The sequence below is a fragment of the Orycteropus afer genome, unplaced genomic scaffold, assembly GCF_000298275.1.
Source record: "Orycteropus afer afer isolate SDZICR_OR568_19922 unplaced genomic scaffold, OryAfe1.0 scaffold00068, whole genome shotgun sequence".
In the NCBI taxonomy this organism is placed as follows: domain Eukaryota; kingdom Metazoa; phylum Chordata; class Mammalia; order Tubulidentata; family Orycteropodidae; genus Orycteropus; species Orycteropus afer.
Genome location: NW_006921655.1, coordinates 1,973,485 through 1,989,925, shown reverse-complemented (window position 1 = coordinate 1,989,925; position 16,441 = coordinate 1,973,485). Strand labels below are relative to the sequence as shown.

General features: G+C 40.0%; 1 protein-coding gene across 1 annotated transcript in view; it reads left to right on the top strand.

The window, feature by feature from the left end:
* BUB1B (BUB1 mitotic checkpoint serine/threonine kinase B) overlaps window positions 1-16,441 on the top strand; it is a 100,731-nt gene that overhangs the window by 21,862 nt on the left and 62,428 nt on the right. The window contains 4 exon segments of the mRNA XM_042780894.1: window positions 5,475-5,534; window positions 5,963-6,107; window positions 7,192-7,388; window positions 16,025-16,194. Of these exon segments, the coding sequence (XP_042636828.1) occupies window positions 5,475-5,534; window positions 5,963-6,107; window positions 7,192-7,388; window positions 16,025-16,194 (572 nt within the window).

Genomic DNA, 16,441 nt, shown 5'->3' with positions numbered 1-16,441 from the left:
GTGCTGAGGAACAAGATGTCTCTTTGAGGACTAAGGTGCACCTGACACGAGCCATGATATTTTCAGTCACCTCATATGCATGTGAGAGCTGGACGATGATGAATAGGAAGCACTGAAGTAGAGTTGATGCTTTTGAGTTGTGCTGGTGAAGAATGCTGAAAGTACCATGGACTGCTAAAAGAACTAACAAATCTGTCTTGGAGGAAGTGCAGCCAGAATGCTCCTTGGAAGTGAGAATAGCCAGACTTCGTCTCACCTACTTTGGTCATGTTATCAGAAGGGACCATTTCCTGGAAGAAGTCATGCTTGGTAAGGTGGAGGGTCATCAAAGAAGGGGAAGGCCCTTGACAAGATGGATTGACACATTGGCTGCGGCACTGGGCTCAAGGATAGTGTTCTGGTTACCTAGTGCCACTCTGACAGAAATATACCACAGATGGGATGGCCTTAACAAGCAGGAGTTTATTCTTATAATTGGAGGCTTTAAGTCCAAGTTCAAAGTGCCAGGCTCTAGGGGCTGGGTAAAAGCTCCTCAACCTTGGGGTCCAGCTCTGCCTCCTGCTCCTGGCCCACTGGAGCTAGAGGCGTTTCTTCACTCAGACAGCTGCTGGCTGCTGAGGCTGAGAAGCCCCAGGGTTGACAAGTAAAAAGGCACAGTACCGGTATTACCAAACCACACGGCAGCCCATTAACTTAAGTCCATTGTAAGTCCCAAGGTTGGCAGAGCATAGCAGGCTGCTGAACAATGACACAGCTACATGCAGGGTTCAAGCATGCCATAAGCTGGAGACCATTCCCAAGGCTTCTCCTTATTTACAGGAAGCAGACCACATCCCAAAGGCGCTACTCAGCTGCTTGTGGTAGATCCCACCATGGAGTTGATTGCCATTCTTATCATGGGGAATAACTACCACCAGCTGCCCAGCCACTCAACCATGCCTAGCCAAGTTGACACACAAACATAATTACCACAGATAGCAAGGATCGCGGAGCTGGCACAGGACTGGGTGGTGGTTCATTCTGCTGTGCATAGGGTCGCTGTGAGTCGGAGATGACTCAACCGTACCTAACAAGAACAGCTCCTAGTAATGGGATTCCTGGATCAAATGGTATTTGTAATTCCAGCTTTTTAAGGTATTGCCATACTGCTTTCCACAGTGGTTGTATCATTTTATAATCCCACTAGCAGTGTATGAGAGTCCCAATCTCTCCACATCCTCACTAGCATTTGTTATTTTCTGTCTTGTTGAACTTTGCTATTAGTGTTGGGGCAAGATGGTATCTCGTTGTTTTGATTTGCATCTCTATAATGATGGTGAAGATTTCCTCATGTATTTGTTGGCTGCCTGAATATCCTCTTTGGTGAAGTGCCTATTCATGTCTTCTGCTCACTTTTTAATTGGATTATTTGTTTCCTTGTTGTTTAGGTGTTGGAGTTTTCTATAAAGTTTAGAGATAAGTTCCTCGTCAGATATGTTGTTGCTGAGTATTTTTTCTCAATCTGTAGGTTCTCTTTTGACTCTTGGGGAAGTCTTTTGAAGCACATAAAAATTTAATTTTTAGAAGTTCCTTTCCATCTAGTTTATCTTCTGCTGTTTGTGCATTTTGGGTTATGCTTGACAGTCTATTTATGACTGTCTATTGAAGCCCCGTAAATTTGCCCCTGCTTTTTCCTTGAGGGTGTTTATAGTTTTAGGTTTCACATTTAAGTCTTTGATCCATCTGGAGTTAGTTTTTGTGGATGGTGTGAGATACAGATCTTGTTTCATTTTTCTGCAAATAGATACCCAGTTTTGCTAGCACCATTTGTTAAACAGGCGATCTCTTCCCCATTTAATGGATTTTGGCCCTTTGTCAAAGATCAACTGACCATCGGTCGATACATCTATTTCTGGGTTCTCAGTTCTGTTCCACTGGTCTATGTGTCTGTCGTTGTACCAATACTAGGGTGTTTTGACGACTATGGCTGTATAGTAGATTTTGAGAGCTGGGAGTGTTAGACCTCCTACTTTGTTTTTCTTTTTCGGTAGTGCTTTGCTTATCTGAAGTCTCTTTCCTTTCCATATAAAATTGTTGTTGTTGTTGTTATGTGACCCCTCCTTGGGTTTCTGAGGCAGTATCACTACGGAAGTAGATTGTCCAGCCTTCCTTCCAAGGAGTGGCTGGTGGGTTTGAACCACCAGCCTTCTGATTAGCAGTCAAGTGCCTCAGACACTCGCTACCAAAGCTCTCCCATATAAAATTAATGATGTTTTTTTTCCACATCCTTAAAGAATGTTGATGGGATCTGGATTGTGATTGCATTGAATATATAGATTGCTTTGGGTAGTAGTGACATTTTCACAATGTTCCATCTTAAGTATGGATATTCTTTTTTTTTTTTTTAATTGTGATTTGGGTGAAAGTTTACAGAGCAAATTCGTCTTCCATACAGCAGTTCATACACATTTTGTGTCATGACATTGACTGCAACTACCCACAGTGTAACGACTTTACTCCTACTTCTTCCCTGTAATTACCTCTTCCCTAATTCTCTCCCATGCACTCCCACCTCTGAACTATCTTCCTGTGTAAACACTATCCTTCTGTTCTCCCAGAATGAATCCCTCTAAGGAGGGATTATGTAAAAGTTCACCCCATATGCCTGTCTATTGTTTGGCTGGAAACCACAGGAGTGAGTTTTTCTAGACCTGAAGGGTAACTAGGGGCCATAGCCTCAGGCATCTCACCAGGTTCTATCAGACCAGCAAACTTGGTCTTTTTTTCTGATTTTGAGTTTTGTTCCACATAGTTCTCCCACTCTATCCAGGATCCCCTTCACCGATCCCCTTCTGAGTGGTTGACAGGTACTCGGGCACCATCTAGTTCTTCTGGTTTCATAGTCACGTAAGCTATGGATCACATGGTCTCCTAGTGCAAGTATGGACAAGTCCTACAAAGACTTTTTTGTGGACATATATTTTCATTTGGAGCTCTGGTGGCAGTGCCTAAGGTATTTGACTGCTAACCAGAAGGCTGGCGGTTCAAACCCACCAACCACTCCTTGGAAGAAAGGTTGGGCAATCTATTTCCGTAGTGATACTGCCTCAGAAACCCAAGGAGGGGTCACTTTGAGTCGGATTTGACTCGACGGCAGTTTTTTTTTTTTTTTTTTTTTTAATATTTTCATCGTTCTTGGATAAATACCAGGAATGGAATTGCTGAGTCTTTATATTTGCATTTAAAGCATTCTGTCTTAGTTACCTAGTACTGCTGTTCTGGTTATGTAGTGCTGCTCTGACAGGAATATACCACAAATGAGATGGCTTTAACAAACAGGAATTTATTCTCTTATAGTTCAGGAGGCTAGAAGTCTGAGTTCAAAGTGCCAGGTTCTAGGGCCTGGGTGAAAGCCTCACAACCTTGGGGTTCAGCTATGGCTCCTGCTCCTGCTCCTGCCTCACTGGAGCTAGCAGCTTTTCTTCACTCAGGCACTGTGTTAGACTGGGTTCTCTAGAGAAACAAAAACCAGCAAAGCTTATGTATAAAGAGAGAGAGAAATTTATCTTAGGAAAATGGCTCACAAACATATAGAAGCTGGCCAAGTCCAGAGTCCTTGAAGCAAAAGTCAGGCTGGAGGCTTTTCCCCACAGGGGGCCGAGAAGCTCAAGGCTGGCAGGCAGTACACCAGCTGTTGACTCCAATGAATGACAAATCCAAGATCTCCAGGCCGAATGGTGGGCTGCTCACTCACAAACAGTTGCAGGTAGCACCACAGAATCCCGATCCACAGAGGAATGTCCCACTTCCCAGGATGTCCCTGGATATCCTGGAAGCAGGCCACACCCCTAGGGAAACTCCCCTTGGGCAGATTGGCCACTCAGAACACAATCCAATCCCATGATGGGAACAACCACACAGAACTGGGATCCAGCCAAGTTGACACACAGCTCCAACTATCACAGGCACCTACTGGCTGCTGAGACTGACAAGCCCAAGGTTGACAAGTAAAAAGGCACAGTCCCAATGTTATCAGACCACACAGCAGGCCATTAATTCAAGTCCACTGAAAGTCCCAAGGTCGGCAGAGCTTGACAGGCTGCTGAACAATGACATGACTACACACAGGGTTCAATGGTGCCACAAGCTAGAGACCATTCCCCAAGTCTTCTCCTTATATACAGGAAGCAGACCATATCCCTAAGGCAGGTACACAGCTGCTCACAGTAGATTCCACCATGGAGTTGATTACTAGTCTCATCATGGGGAGTTCTACATCCAGCTGCCCAGCCACTCAACCAGGCCCAGCCAAGTTGACGTACAAATTTAACCACCACACTATCCATTCTAGGCAATTGTAATATTTTATACTGCTTTGTATTGTTGGTTAAATTTTCATTTTTTTATCTTCTCTTACTAGAATATAGAATTCTTTATGTCAGGGACTATTTTAATTTTTTTATATCAAACATAGCCTCTTAATGTAGTTTGTATTGATTGTACATTTATTCAAATTGTGGCTTATTACCTGATACTTCCTTTCTATTCTAACTATTCAGTCTTACCTTTATCTTAGCCCTTTGCCTTTCCTTGACTCTTTGCAAAGTCCTATTTCACACTTTCTTTAAGGCATTCCATAAATTATATATGATCTTACTATTTGACTAATCTTACCCATATTTTTCTTTAATATTTTAAATATTTCTATGTATTTTTGTGTATGTGTAGTTTATCCAACAGGATCATGTAGATGTAAAATAATAATTGTTATTTATTGAGTACTTACAATGTATTAGGCACTGTTGTAAGCACTTTATATTTAACACTAATCAATCTAATGAGATAGGTACTATTCTTATCCCCATTTTACAGATGAGGAAACTTAAAATAGAGTTTAAGTAGCTTATCCAGTGTCCCTCTGGTAGTGATTGGTAGAGCTGGGCTCTGAACATAAGGAATCTTTTTTTCAGAGCTTTTAACTGCTGCGTAATACTGTTTTTCTATATAGGGTCTTCAAATTCCTTTATCTAATTTCTACATGTCCCCCCTGTGGTTTTATCTAGTTACTCAAAGACAGAATCCTAATTATTTCTATTCTTCTTGTTTTATAAACTCTCAAACTCTAGTGTAGTTATCCTAGATTATGTTGTTGTTGTTAGGTGCTGTCGAGTTAGCTCCAACTTAACCCTGTATACAACAGAATGAGACACTGCCCTGTCCTATGCCATGTTCACAATCCTTATTATGCTTGAGCCCATCATTGTAGCCATCTAATTTAAGGTTTTTCCTTTTTTCACTTTACCAAGCATGATATTCTTTTCCAGAGATTGATCCCTTCTGACAACATGAGCAAAGAGGTGAGACAGAGTCTGGGAATTCTCACTTCAAAAGAGCATTCTGGCTGCACTTAATAAATGAATTGAAGTGGAGGTGGTCTTTGTTCATCTGGTTTTTGGCTGTATTGCATATGCTAACATTATCTGTTTAATTTTCAGGGCATTTGAATCTGAAATTCGATTTTACACTGGAAATGACCCTCTGGATGTCTGGGATAGGTGAGTCTTTTTACTTAATAAAGGCAAAAGAAACTTAACATGAGTCCTTACAATCTTAGTTCTGTATGGAGCAGTGTGTCAAAATAATAAGTGGTGTCTTGGAGACAAAGAGAGCCAGAATAATCATGGTGTATCTTCCTGAGGTGTTCATGAATGAAGAAATTTCTAGTTTGTGGTGTTCAATTTTGACCTATACCCTTTCACTCCCATCCTTAGTATTTCCCAGAAGCATATATTAAAAATGCTTTGGAAAAGTTTGAGAGATATAGGTGTAGAGTATGTCTTTGCAGGTAACTAAATAAACATGGTTTTAATATATTAGATATTTCTGTTTTCAATATATTAGAAAATCCAGAATGGGTCTTAAAGCAAGAATAAAAAGTATATGTTCAATTAAAAAATATTCTTTTCCTTTTCTTCCCATTCAGATATATTAACTGGACAGAGCAGAACTATCCTCAAGGAGGGAAGGAGAGTAACATGTCAACATTACTAGAGAGAGCTGTAGAAGCACTACAAGGAGAAAAACGGTATTATAGTGATCCTCGATTTCTCAATCTTTGGCTTAAATTGGTGAGTCTTAACTTCCATCTGAGTTTAAAATATTAAAGCAAGATATTTTCTCTGGAGGCATCTGGTACAATAAAGAATGGGAAAACCCGAGCCATTTAGTAGATATTAAACATTTAGTAAATACTCAGTATTTGTTAAATTGGTTCTACTTTAAAGATTGAATTAAATATATAACATATTTTACCCCTTTAAAATTGATCACAAGGTTTATATATCTCACCATGGGCCATGACTTATTTATTTATTTTAAATATAATTGGTTCATACAGCTGTAGTGAACAGGAGATGTAGGCAGCATCACATGGCAGCAGTACCTTTGTTTGGGGAAGAGCCTCTCTCTATAGGTGATTCAAGTATTTTAACTGGACAGGACAGAATTATCCTCAGGGGAGGAAGGAGAGTAACACGCCAACAGATTTCTCTGTTCATTCCTTTGCTTAACAGCTTTCTTACTTCAACACACATACGTGGAGTATCAGGTAAATTCAAAATTGTTAGCTTGACATTGAAGACCTGTCACACCTTTTTCTGCAGGCTTATATCTTGCCTGTACCTGTGTGTACTTTCAGTCTCCTCTGTCTTTGCTTATGCTATTTTCTCTGCCCACAATGCCCCTTCCTTCCCATTCTCCACCTGATGAAAATCTGTTTCTTCTTCCAGGCCAACTCAAATGTCAACACTTCTTGAAGCCTTTCCTCCACATCTCCTTTTAATCCCTCGCTTTTGTCTCTTTTTTTACGTCCTCTTAGTATAGTCTTTGGGAGCTGTGGTAGCATAGTGGCTATGGCTCTTGACTGCTAACCAGAAGGCTGGCGGTTCAAGTCCACCAGCCACTCCTCGGAAGGAAGATGGGGCAATCTACTTCCGTAGTGATACTGCCTCGGAAACCCAAGGAGGGGTCGCTATGAGTCGGATCTGACTCCACGGCAAACAACAACAACAAGTATAGTCTTTATTTCATTATATTATTTTTTCTTCAATGCAGGAACCACGTATAGTATAACCAGTGATTGTTTGACACCTAATAGGCATTCAGTAAGTGAATTGAAACTAATTAACTACTAACATTTTAAATTTGTAACAGGGACATTTATGCAATGAACCTTTGGATATGTACAATTATTTACACAACCAAGGAATTGGCATTTCACTTGCTCAGTTCTATATCTCATGGGCTGAAGAATATGAAGCTAGAGAAAACTTTAAGAAAGCAGATGTGATATTTCAGGAAGGACTTCAACGGAAGGCTGAACCACTGGAAAGACTGCAGTCCCAGCACCGGTAAACTGTTCCTCTAAGCATCTGTCTATAACTAATAGTAATAAATGGTGTTTTCTGCATCTGAATAAGATGCTCTTCAATGCATCAACAAATTTACTTAGTTACTGATCGATTTTTCAAGACATTTAATTTTTTTAATTTAATATGCAGTAAAATTCACTCTTTGGTGTATAGTTTTTTTTTATTGTAATTTGGGTGAAAGTTTATAGAGCAAATCATACAGCAATTCACACATACGTTGTCTCATGACACCAACTGCAATCTCCCATAGTGCACCAGCTCTTCTCCTACCCCCTCCCCATAACCACTTCTTCCCTGTGTCCTTCCCTTCCATACACTCTTGCCCCCCAAGCTGTCTCCCTATGTATACCCAGCCCTTCTTTCTCCCATGATTGATCTCTCCAAGGAATGCATCTATCTAATGTAAATGTTCAGCTCATATGCCTGTCTTTTGTTTGGCTAGAAGTCACAGGCGTGGGTTCAATTCCAGACCTGAAGGGCAGCTAGGGGCCATAGTCTCAGTGGTTCCACCAGGCTCTATCAGACCAGAAACCTGATCCCTTTTTTTTTTTTTAAATGATCTTGAGTTTTGTTCCACATTGTTCTCCCACTCTATCCAGTATCTCCTACATAGATCCCCCTCTGAGTGGTTGAGAGTGATACCCAGACACCATCTAGTTCCTGGTCTCATAGTTGTACAGGCTGGGGTTCACATGGTGTACCAGTCGCTTAGACTAATTGTTTCCATGTGTCTTTGGTTTTCTTCATTCTTCTTTGCTCTGGATGAGGAGAGACTCATTGTTGCATCTAGATGGCCTCTTGTAAGCTTTTAATATCCCAGTCACTACTCACCAAAGTAGGATGTGGAACAGTGTTTTTGTGTAGTATGCTATGCCACTTGAGCTTATGTCCCCTGCGACCATAGTCCCAAGCCCACAGATCCAACTACTGGGTCCTTCCGGGTAGCTGGCTGTGGCCAAGAAGTGACTACTACAATCTTGTCCCTTGTCAGCTTGACTGTATACCTGGAAATTCTTATAGAACATACAAATACATTTGTAGAAACATTGTCTGCTTAACCCTGTACATGGTCATGGGCACACTCCCACCTACATAGACATATCTAATTGCTCAATCTGCTCACCCATCTATCCATCCACCTGTATATCAATGTTTGCCATCACTGACAACACAGTACTGTATGTGCAAAAGTGTTCATCTTTGTTGTCTGTACTCCCATGTACTTCTCTGTGTCTTCCTCTTCCTCAATACCTTTGGTATATAGTTTTATGAGTTTGGATGAATGAATCGAGCAGGTAGTCACCATGATCAAGATGTGAAATAGTTTCATCTCTGTCTAAAAGAAGTTTCTCCTACTATTCTTTTGTGGTGAGCACCTACTCTCACTGCTAAACCCTGGCAACTACTGGCCTGTTTTCCAACCCTTTAGTTTTATCTTTCCCAGAAAATAACTTAAGTGGAATCATATGGTAAGCAGTCTTTTGAGTTGAGTTCACATAATGTATTTCAGGTTCAGTCATCACTAGTTTGTATCAGTAGTTTGTTCCTTTTGATTGGCAGGTAATATTTCATTGGATGGAAATGCCACAGTTTTTTTATCTGTTCATGAATTTATAAGTTTTAGCAATTAGTAATCAAACCACTATAAAAATTCATGTACGGAATTTTGTGAGAACATAGTTTTTTTTTCCTCCTGGGTAAAGACATAGGAGTGGGATTACTAGTTTATATGCTAAGTGTGTGTGTATAAGAAACTGCCAGGCTGTTTTTCAGAGTTGTTATGCCATTTTGCATTCCCACCAGCAATGTATGAGAACAATTGCCATTGGTTTTGCCAGCTTTGCTATTGTTATCTTTTTTTTTTAAGTCATTCTAATAGGTGTATAATGATACCTTGTTTCAGTTTTAATTTGCTTTCTTTAATAATTAATGATGTTGAGTGTCTTTTCATGGGCTTATTTGCCACCTCTGTTTCTTCTTTGGTGAAGTCTCTTCAAATCATTTTTCCCTTTTTTTTAATTATTGGGTTTGTCTTGGTATTGACTTATAAGAGTTTCATATAGATAGATCTATCTATCTATCTGTATATCTATATATGTATTCTGAATACATTTTTCAGGTATGTTTTTTGGGAATATTTTCTTCTACTCTATGACTTATCTTTTCATTCTCAACAGGGTCTTTTATAGAACAAAAGTTTTTAATTTTGAAGAAGTCTAATTTATCAATTATTTCTTTATGAATTGTGCTTTTGGTATTATATCTGAGAAATCTTTGTCTAACTGAAGGTCGCAGAGATTTTCTCTTCTCTTTTATCATCTTGAAGTTTTATTGTTTTATATTTAGATCTGTGATCCATTTTGAGTTAATGTTTGTATTTGTTGTTGTTGTTGTTTTTATGTGTCATCAAGTCAGACCCGACTCATAGTGACCTCTCCTTGGGTTGCCAAGGCAGCATCACTACGGAAGTAGATTGCCCAATCTTCCTTCCGAGGAGTTGCTGGTGGGTTTGAACCGCCAGCCTTCTGGTTAGCAGTCAAGTGCCTTAGGCACTATGCTACCAGAGCTCCTAATGTTTGTATAAGTTAGGTATAATAATGGCACAGCAGCTTCATACCTCGTCATCTAACTTCACAAGGGGGAAGAGAGAGAATCAAAGTCAGCGTCAACCCAAGACTGATTCCTATGAGGTAGAGGTCAGATACCTCCTGTCTCCGACCTTTTTACCAATTGTGACACCATCTGTCCCTCCCACAGCACTCTACATTTCTATGGGTTCAATAATTAATTCACTGCAGTTGTTGTTATTGTTGTTAGGTGCCATCGAGTCGTCTCTGACTCATTGTGACTCTGTGCACAGCACAATGAAACACTGCGTGGTCCTGAGCCAGCTCCATGATTCTTGCTATACTTGAGCCCATCACTGCTGCCACTGTGTCAGTCCATCTCGTTGAGGGCCTTCCCCTCTTTCATCGACCCTCCACCTTACCAAGCATGACATCCTTCTGCAGGGAATGGTCCTTTCTGACAGCATGACCAAAGTATGTGAGACAAAGTCTGGCCATTCTCGCCTCCAGGGAGCATTTTGGCTGCACTTCCTCCAGGTCAGACCTGTTAGTTCTTTTAGCAGTCCATGGTACTTTCAGCATTCTTTGCCAACACCACTGCTCAAAAGCATCAACTCTTCTTTGGTCCTTCTTATTAATTGTTCAGCTCTCACATGCATATAAGGCAATTGAAAATATCATGGCTTGTGTCAGGTGCACCTTAGTCCTCAAGGAGACATCTTTGCTCTTCAGCACTTGAAAGAGGTCCTTTGCAGCTGATTTGCCCAGTGGTATACGTCGTTTGATGTCCTGATTGCCGCTTCCATTGGTGTCGATTGTAGAACCAAGCAATGTGAAATCTTTGACAATTTCAATCTTTTCTCCATTTATAGTAATGTTGCTTATAGGTCCAATTGTGAGGATTTTTGTTTTCTTTATATTGAGATGTAATCCATACTGCATACTGTATTCTTCGATCTTCATCAGTAAGTACTTCAAGTCATCCTCACTTTCAGCAAGCAAAGTTGTGTCGTCAGTGTATCGCAGGTTGTTAATAATGATTCTTTCTCCAATCCTGATGCCACATTCTTCTTCATATAGTCCAGCTTCTCAGATTATTTGCTCAACATATAAATTGAATAAGTATGGTGAAAGGATACAATCCTGACACACTCCCTTCTTGATTTTAAACCATGTAGTGTTCCCTTTTTCTGATTGAACAATAGCCTCCTGATCTACGTACAGGTTCCTTATGAGTACAATTAAGTGTTGGGGAATTCCCATTCTTCTCAATATTATCCACAGTTTGTTATGATCCACACAATCAAATGCTTTTGCATAGTCAAAAAACATCTTTCTGGGAGTCTTTGCTTTGAACCAAGATCCGTCTGACATCAGCAATGATATCCTTCGTTCCACGTCCTCTTCTGAAATCAGCTTGTATTTCTGGAAGTTCTCTGTCAATATACTGCTACAACTGTTTTTGAATTATCTTCAGTAAAATTTTAGTTGCATGAAATATTAATGATATTGTTTGATAATTTCCACATTCTGTGGGATCACCTTTCTTTGGAATGGGTACAAACATGGATGTCTTCCAGTCAGTTGGCCAGGCAGCTGTCTTCCAAATCTCTTGGCATAACTGAGTAAGTGCCTCCAGCGGGGCATCCGTTTGTTGAAACATCTCAGTGGGTATTCCATCAATTCCTGGAGCCTTGTTCTTCGCCAATTCTTGCAGTGCACCTTCGACTTCGTCCTTCAATACTATTGGTTCTTGAACATATGCCACCTCCTGAAATAGATGAAGATCGACTAGTTCTTTTTGGTAAGTGACCCTGTATTCCTTCCGTCTTCTTTTGATGCTTCCTGCATCATTCACTATTTTGCCCATATAATCTTTCAGTATTGCAACTTGAGGCTTAAATTGTTTCCTCAGTTCTTTCAGCTTGAGAAATGCCAAGCGTGTCCTTCCTTTTTGGTTTTCTAACTCCAGGTCTTTGCACATTTCATGATAGTAATTGGCTTTGTCTGCTCAAACTGCTCTTTGAAATCCTTTGTTCAGCTCTTTTATCTTGTCATTTCTTCCATTTGTTTTAGCTACTCTCCGTTCAAGGGCAAGTTTCAGAGTCTCTTCTGGCATCCATTTTAGTCTTTTCTTTCTTTCTCATCTTTTCAATGTCCTCTTGCTTTCTTCATGGACGGTACTCTTGATGTCATCCTGTAATTCTTCTGGTTTTCAGTCATTGGTGTTCAATGCATCAAATCTATTCTTTAGATGGTCTTTAAATTCAGGAGAGATGTATCCAAGGTTATATTTTGGCTCTAGTGGACTTGTTTTAATTGTCTTCTACTTCAAGTTGAACTTGCATATGAGCAGTTGATGGTCTGTTCCACAATCAGCTCCTGGCCTTGTTTTGGCTGAAGATATTGAGCTTTTCCATTGCCTCTTGCCATAGATGTAGTCAATCTGATTCCTGTGTACTCCATCTGGCAAAGTCCACGTGTATAGTGCCATTTGTATTGTTGATAAAAGGTATTTGCAATGAATGTCATTGGTCTTGCAAATTCTATCATGGGATCTCCAGCATTATTTCTGTCACCATGGCCAAATTTTCCAGCAACTGGTAATTCTTCTTTGTTTCCAACTTTTGCATTCCAATCACCAGTGATAAGCAACACATCTTGATTGCATGTTTGGTCAATTTAAGATTGTGGAAATTGATAAAAATCTTTAATTTCCTCATCTTTCACATTGGTGGTTGGTGCATAAATTTGAATAATAGTAGTAATAATGGGTCTTCCTTGTAGACGAATGGATATTATCCTATCACCGAGAGCATTGTACTTCAGGACAGATCTTGAAACAGCCTTTGTGACTATTAATGCCACGCCATTCCTCTTCAATTTGTCATTCCCAGCATAGTAGATCATATGGTTGTCTGATTCAAGATGGCCAAAACCAGTCCATTTCAGCTCACTAATGCCTAGGATATCAATCTTTACATGTTTCATTTCATTTTTGACAACTTCCAATTTTCCTAGATTCATACTTCCTACATTTCACTGCAATTCACTGCAGTGGTCACACAGAATTCAAAGGTAGTACTCCGATTACCGGGTTTATTAGCGAAGTAACAGGTTACAACTCTGAATCAGGATCAGGAAGTATATAGGCAAAGTGTCCCTTCTTCAGTACAGAGTAGCTGTCAGCTCCTCTTGGTCTCCTCAGGGCATGCCTCTTCTCTTGGACCTTGGCTCAGCTCAGGCCTGGCCTGTTTTCTGCTTAGGCAAGTGTTAAGAAGCTCTTCAGCTTTGCTGATAAGTACCTGAAGACAGTCTACTTAGCCAGGAAGCCTCCTGCCAGAAGACTCTCAGCTATCTTGCTCTGTGGTTCAGCATATCCATTATAGCCACTTTGGTCTGTGGGCCAGGAAGCCCAGCACGCCATCTTGTGCTGGTCTCCTGGTTCTGCTGCTACCATTTCTCTGCTGCTGCTTCTTGCCATCTCTCGCTGTCTCTGATGTTTCAGCTGTCTCTCTATGCCTTCTTGATCTAGGAGGTTCTCGGTACAGGGACCCCAGGTCCAAAGGATGCACTCTACTCAGCTCTTTTTTTCTTGGTGTTAGTAAGGTTGGTTCTTGAATAGGCTTTTTTAAGCCTGTTGTTGTTAGTTGTCATCAAGTCAATTTTGACTCATAGTGACCTCACGTACAGCAGAATAAAACACTGCCTAGTCCTGCACCATCCTCACAATTGTTGCTGTGCTTGAGCCCATTGTTGCAGCCACTGTGTCAGTCTATCTCACTGAGGGTCTTCCTCTTTTTCACTGACCATCTACTTTATCAAGCATGATGTCCTTCTCCAGGGACTGGTTCCTGCTTGTAACAAGCCCAGAGTATAAGAGGCGAAGTCTCACCATCCTTGTTTCTAAGGAGTCTTCCTACTGTACTTCCTCCAGGATAGATTTGTTAGTTCTAGCAGTCCATGGTACATTCGGTATTCCTCACCAACATCACAATTAAAATCCATCATTTCTTCTGTGGTCTTACTTATTCATTGTCCAGCTTTCATATGCATATGAAGCTATTGAAAATACCATGAATCAGGCACACCTCAGTCTTCAAAAGTGATATCTTTGCTCTTTAATACTTTAACAAGGTCTTTTTCAGCAGATTTGCCCAATGCATACACCGTATTTCTTGACTGTTGCTTCCATAGGTATTGGTTGTGGACCAAAGTAAAATGAAATCCTTAACAACTTCAGTCTTTTCTCCATTTATCGTGGTGTTGCTTATTGGTCCAGTTGTGAGGATTTTTGTTTTCTTCATGTTCAGGTGTAACTCCCTACTAAAGACTGTAGTCTTTGATCTTCATCAGTAAGTGTTTCAAGTTTTCTTCACTTTTAGAAAACAGAGTTGAGTCATCTGCATATCCCCTGTTAATGAATCTTCCTCCAATCCTAGATGCCATGTCCTTCTTCAGATAGTCCTGCTTATTGGATTATTTGCTCAGCATATAGATTGAATAAGTATGGTGAAAGGGTACAGCTCTGACAGCCATCCTGATTTTAAACCATGAAGTATCCCTTTGTTCTGTTTAAACAATTGCCTCTTGGTCTATGTACAGGTTCCTCATGACCACAATTAAGTTTTCTTAATTATAATAGTTAATAATAGCTGCTTTAAAATCTGCCTGAAAATTTCAGTACTGGAATCATCTTGAGGTTGACAACTGTTCATCATCATCATCTTTTTCTTTGAGAATTGGTCACATTTTCTTAGTTCTTTGTGTGTCAAGTAATTTTATATTGTGTCCTGGACAGTTTTAATATTATGCTATGAGATTGAGTCTCATTGATATTCTTTGGAAAATACTGATGTTATTATTTTATTTTAGTGGGCAGCCAGGCTTCAGATATAACAAGTTCTTTTTTACCTTATGTAGGTAGTGGTTCCAGTCTTGGTTCAGTTTTCAAGACTTTCACATTTCTGCTTTGGGTCTGTCCCATGTATGTACCAATGAGAAGTTAATCTGAGACATGGACACTGGTTTATTTTATAGTTCAGCTCTCAAAGCCTTTTTATGCTGCTCTGAATGTGCCCTGTGTTTGCATAGCTCAGAAGTGAGCCCAGGACTTGTGCCATTTCCTACCTAGAATGAGCAGATTCCCTTCTTCAGCTCATTCCTCTGTAGTACTTTTCCCACACTCTTTGGCCTTCAGAGTCCCTTTTACCATCCTTTGGCCAGAAAAATGAGATTTCTTTAGGAGTTGTAGCTTCCCATACCAGCATTGCAACAGTTCAAAACCATGAGAGACAAGAGAGAGCGAGAGGAAAAAAAAAAACAACAGGAAACCCAACCCTATGTGAGTTGCTTCTTTGACTCCTCTCCATAGTCCACCTGCTTTTGTTTACTTTTCAGAGTCCTTACTTAGTTTTTTTTTTTTTTTTTTTTTAATTTTTCTAGAGTTTTTAATTCTTACCAGTGGGAGTGTGGACGACAGTAGTGGGCCTACTCCATCTTCATGCTGGAAGTTTAAAATGTCTTATAATAAAAAGTTGATGGGAAAAACTCTGATCTCAATTAAATTCTGTAGTCTTAGAACTAGTTACCCTAATCCAGTCCTTACATCAGCCTAGTGGTAAAACTCAATGTATTTTATTAAATCAAATTTGGACATTTAAAAATTAAAAAACCTATTATTATCAAGTCCATTCTAATTCATAGCAGCCCTATAGGACAGAGTAGAAATTCTCCACAAGGTTTCCAAGGCCATAATCTTTACAGAAACAGACTGCCATATCTTTCTCCTGTAGAGCGGTTGGTAGGTTCAAACCACTGACCTATTGGTTAGCAGCCAAGTTCTTAGCCACTGTGCCACCAGGGTTCCTTGGATATTTAAAGGGGGAGTTAAATCATTCTAGCCAGAACCTTCTTTGATCTCAAGGTGGCTTTCTTTATTCCTGAGAGAATATAAACTTTCTTTAGGCATATTTCTATACTTCTTCCCCCTTGTCTGAAATTCTGAATCATCTCACCAACAGTTAATTGTCCATTCTCTTTCTTTAGACAATTCCAAGCCCGAGTATCTCGACAAACTTTGTTGGCACTTGAGGAAGAAGAAGAGGAAGAGAGTTTTGGCTCTTCTGTACCACAGCGAAGCACACTAGCTGATCTAAAGTGCAAAGGGAAAAAGACAGCAAGAGCTCCAATCAGCCGTGTGGGAGGTGCTCTCAAGGGTAAGTTTGTTAAATGTCACTGGAAATTCTTAGTCTCAAGTGGTGAACAAGTTAGTGAGGAGATAATCCATAAATATGTAATGTGGGCATTGTCTTAGTTTTCTAAGTACTAGGTAATAAAAAAGAAGGAAGTCTAAGGAGAGCTGGGATCACAGTACGCAGTAAAGCCAAAATGTGTTAACAATACTGTATGTTAATTTAGAAAAATCCTGATATTTAGGAAGTTTCAAAATTTTCTGAGTTTAGG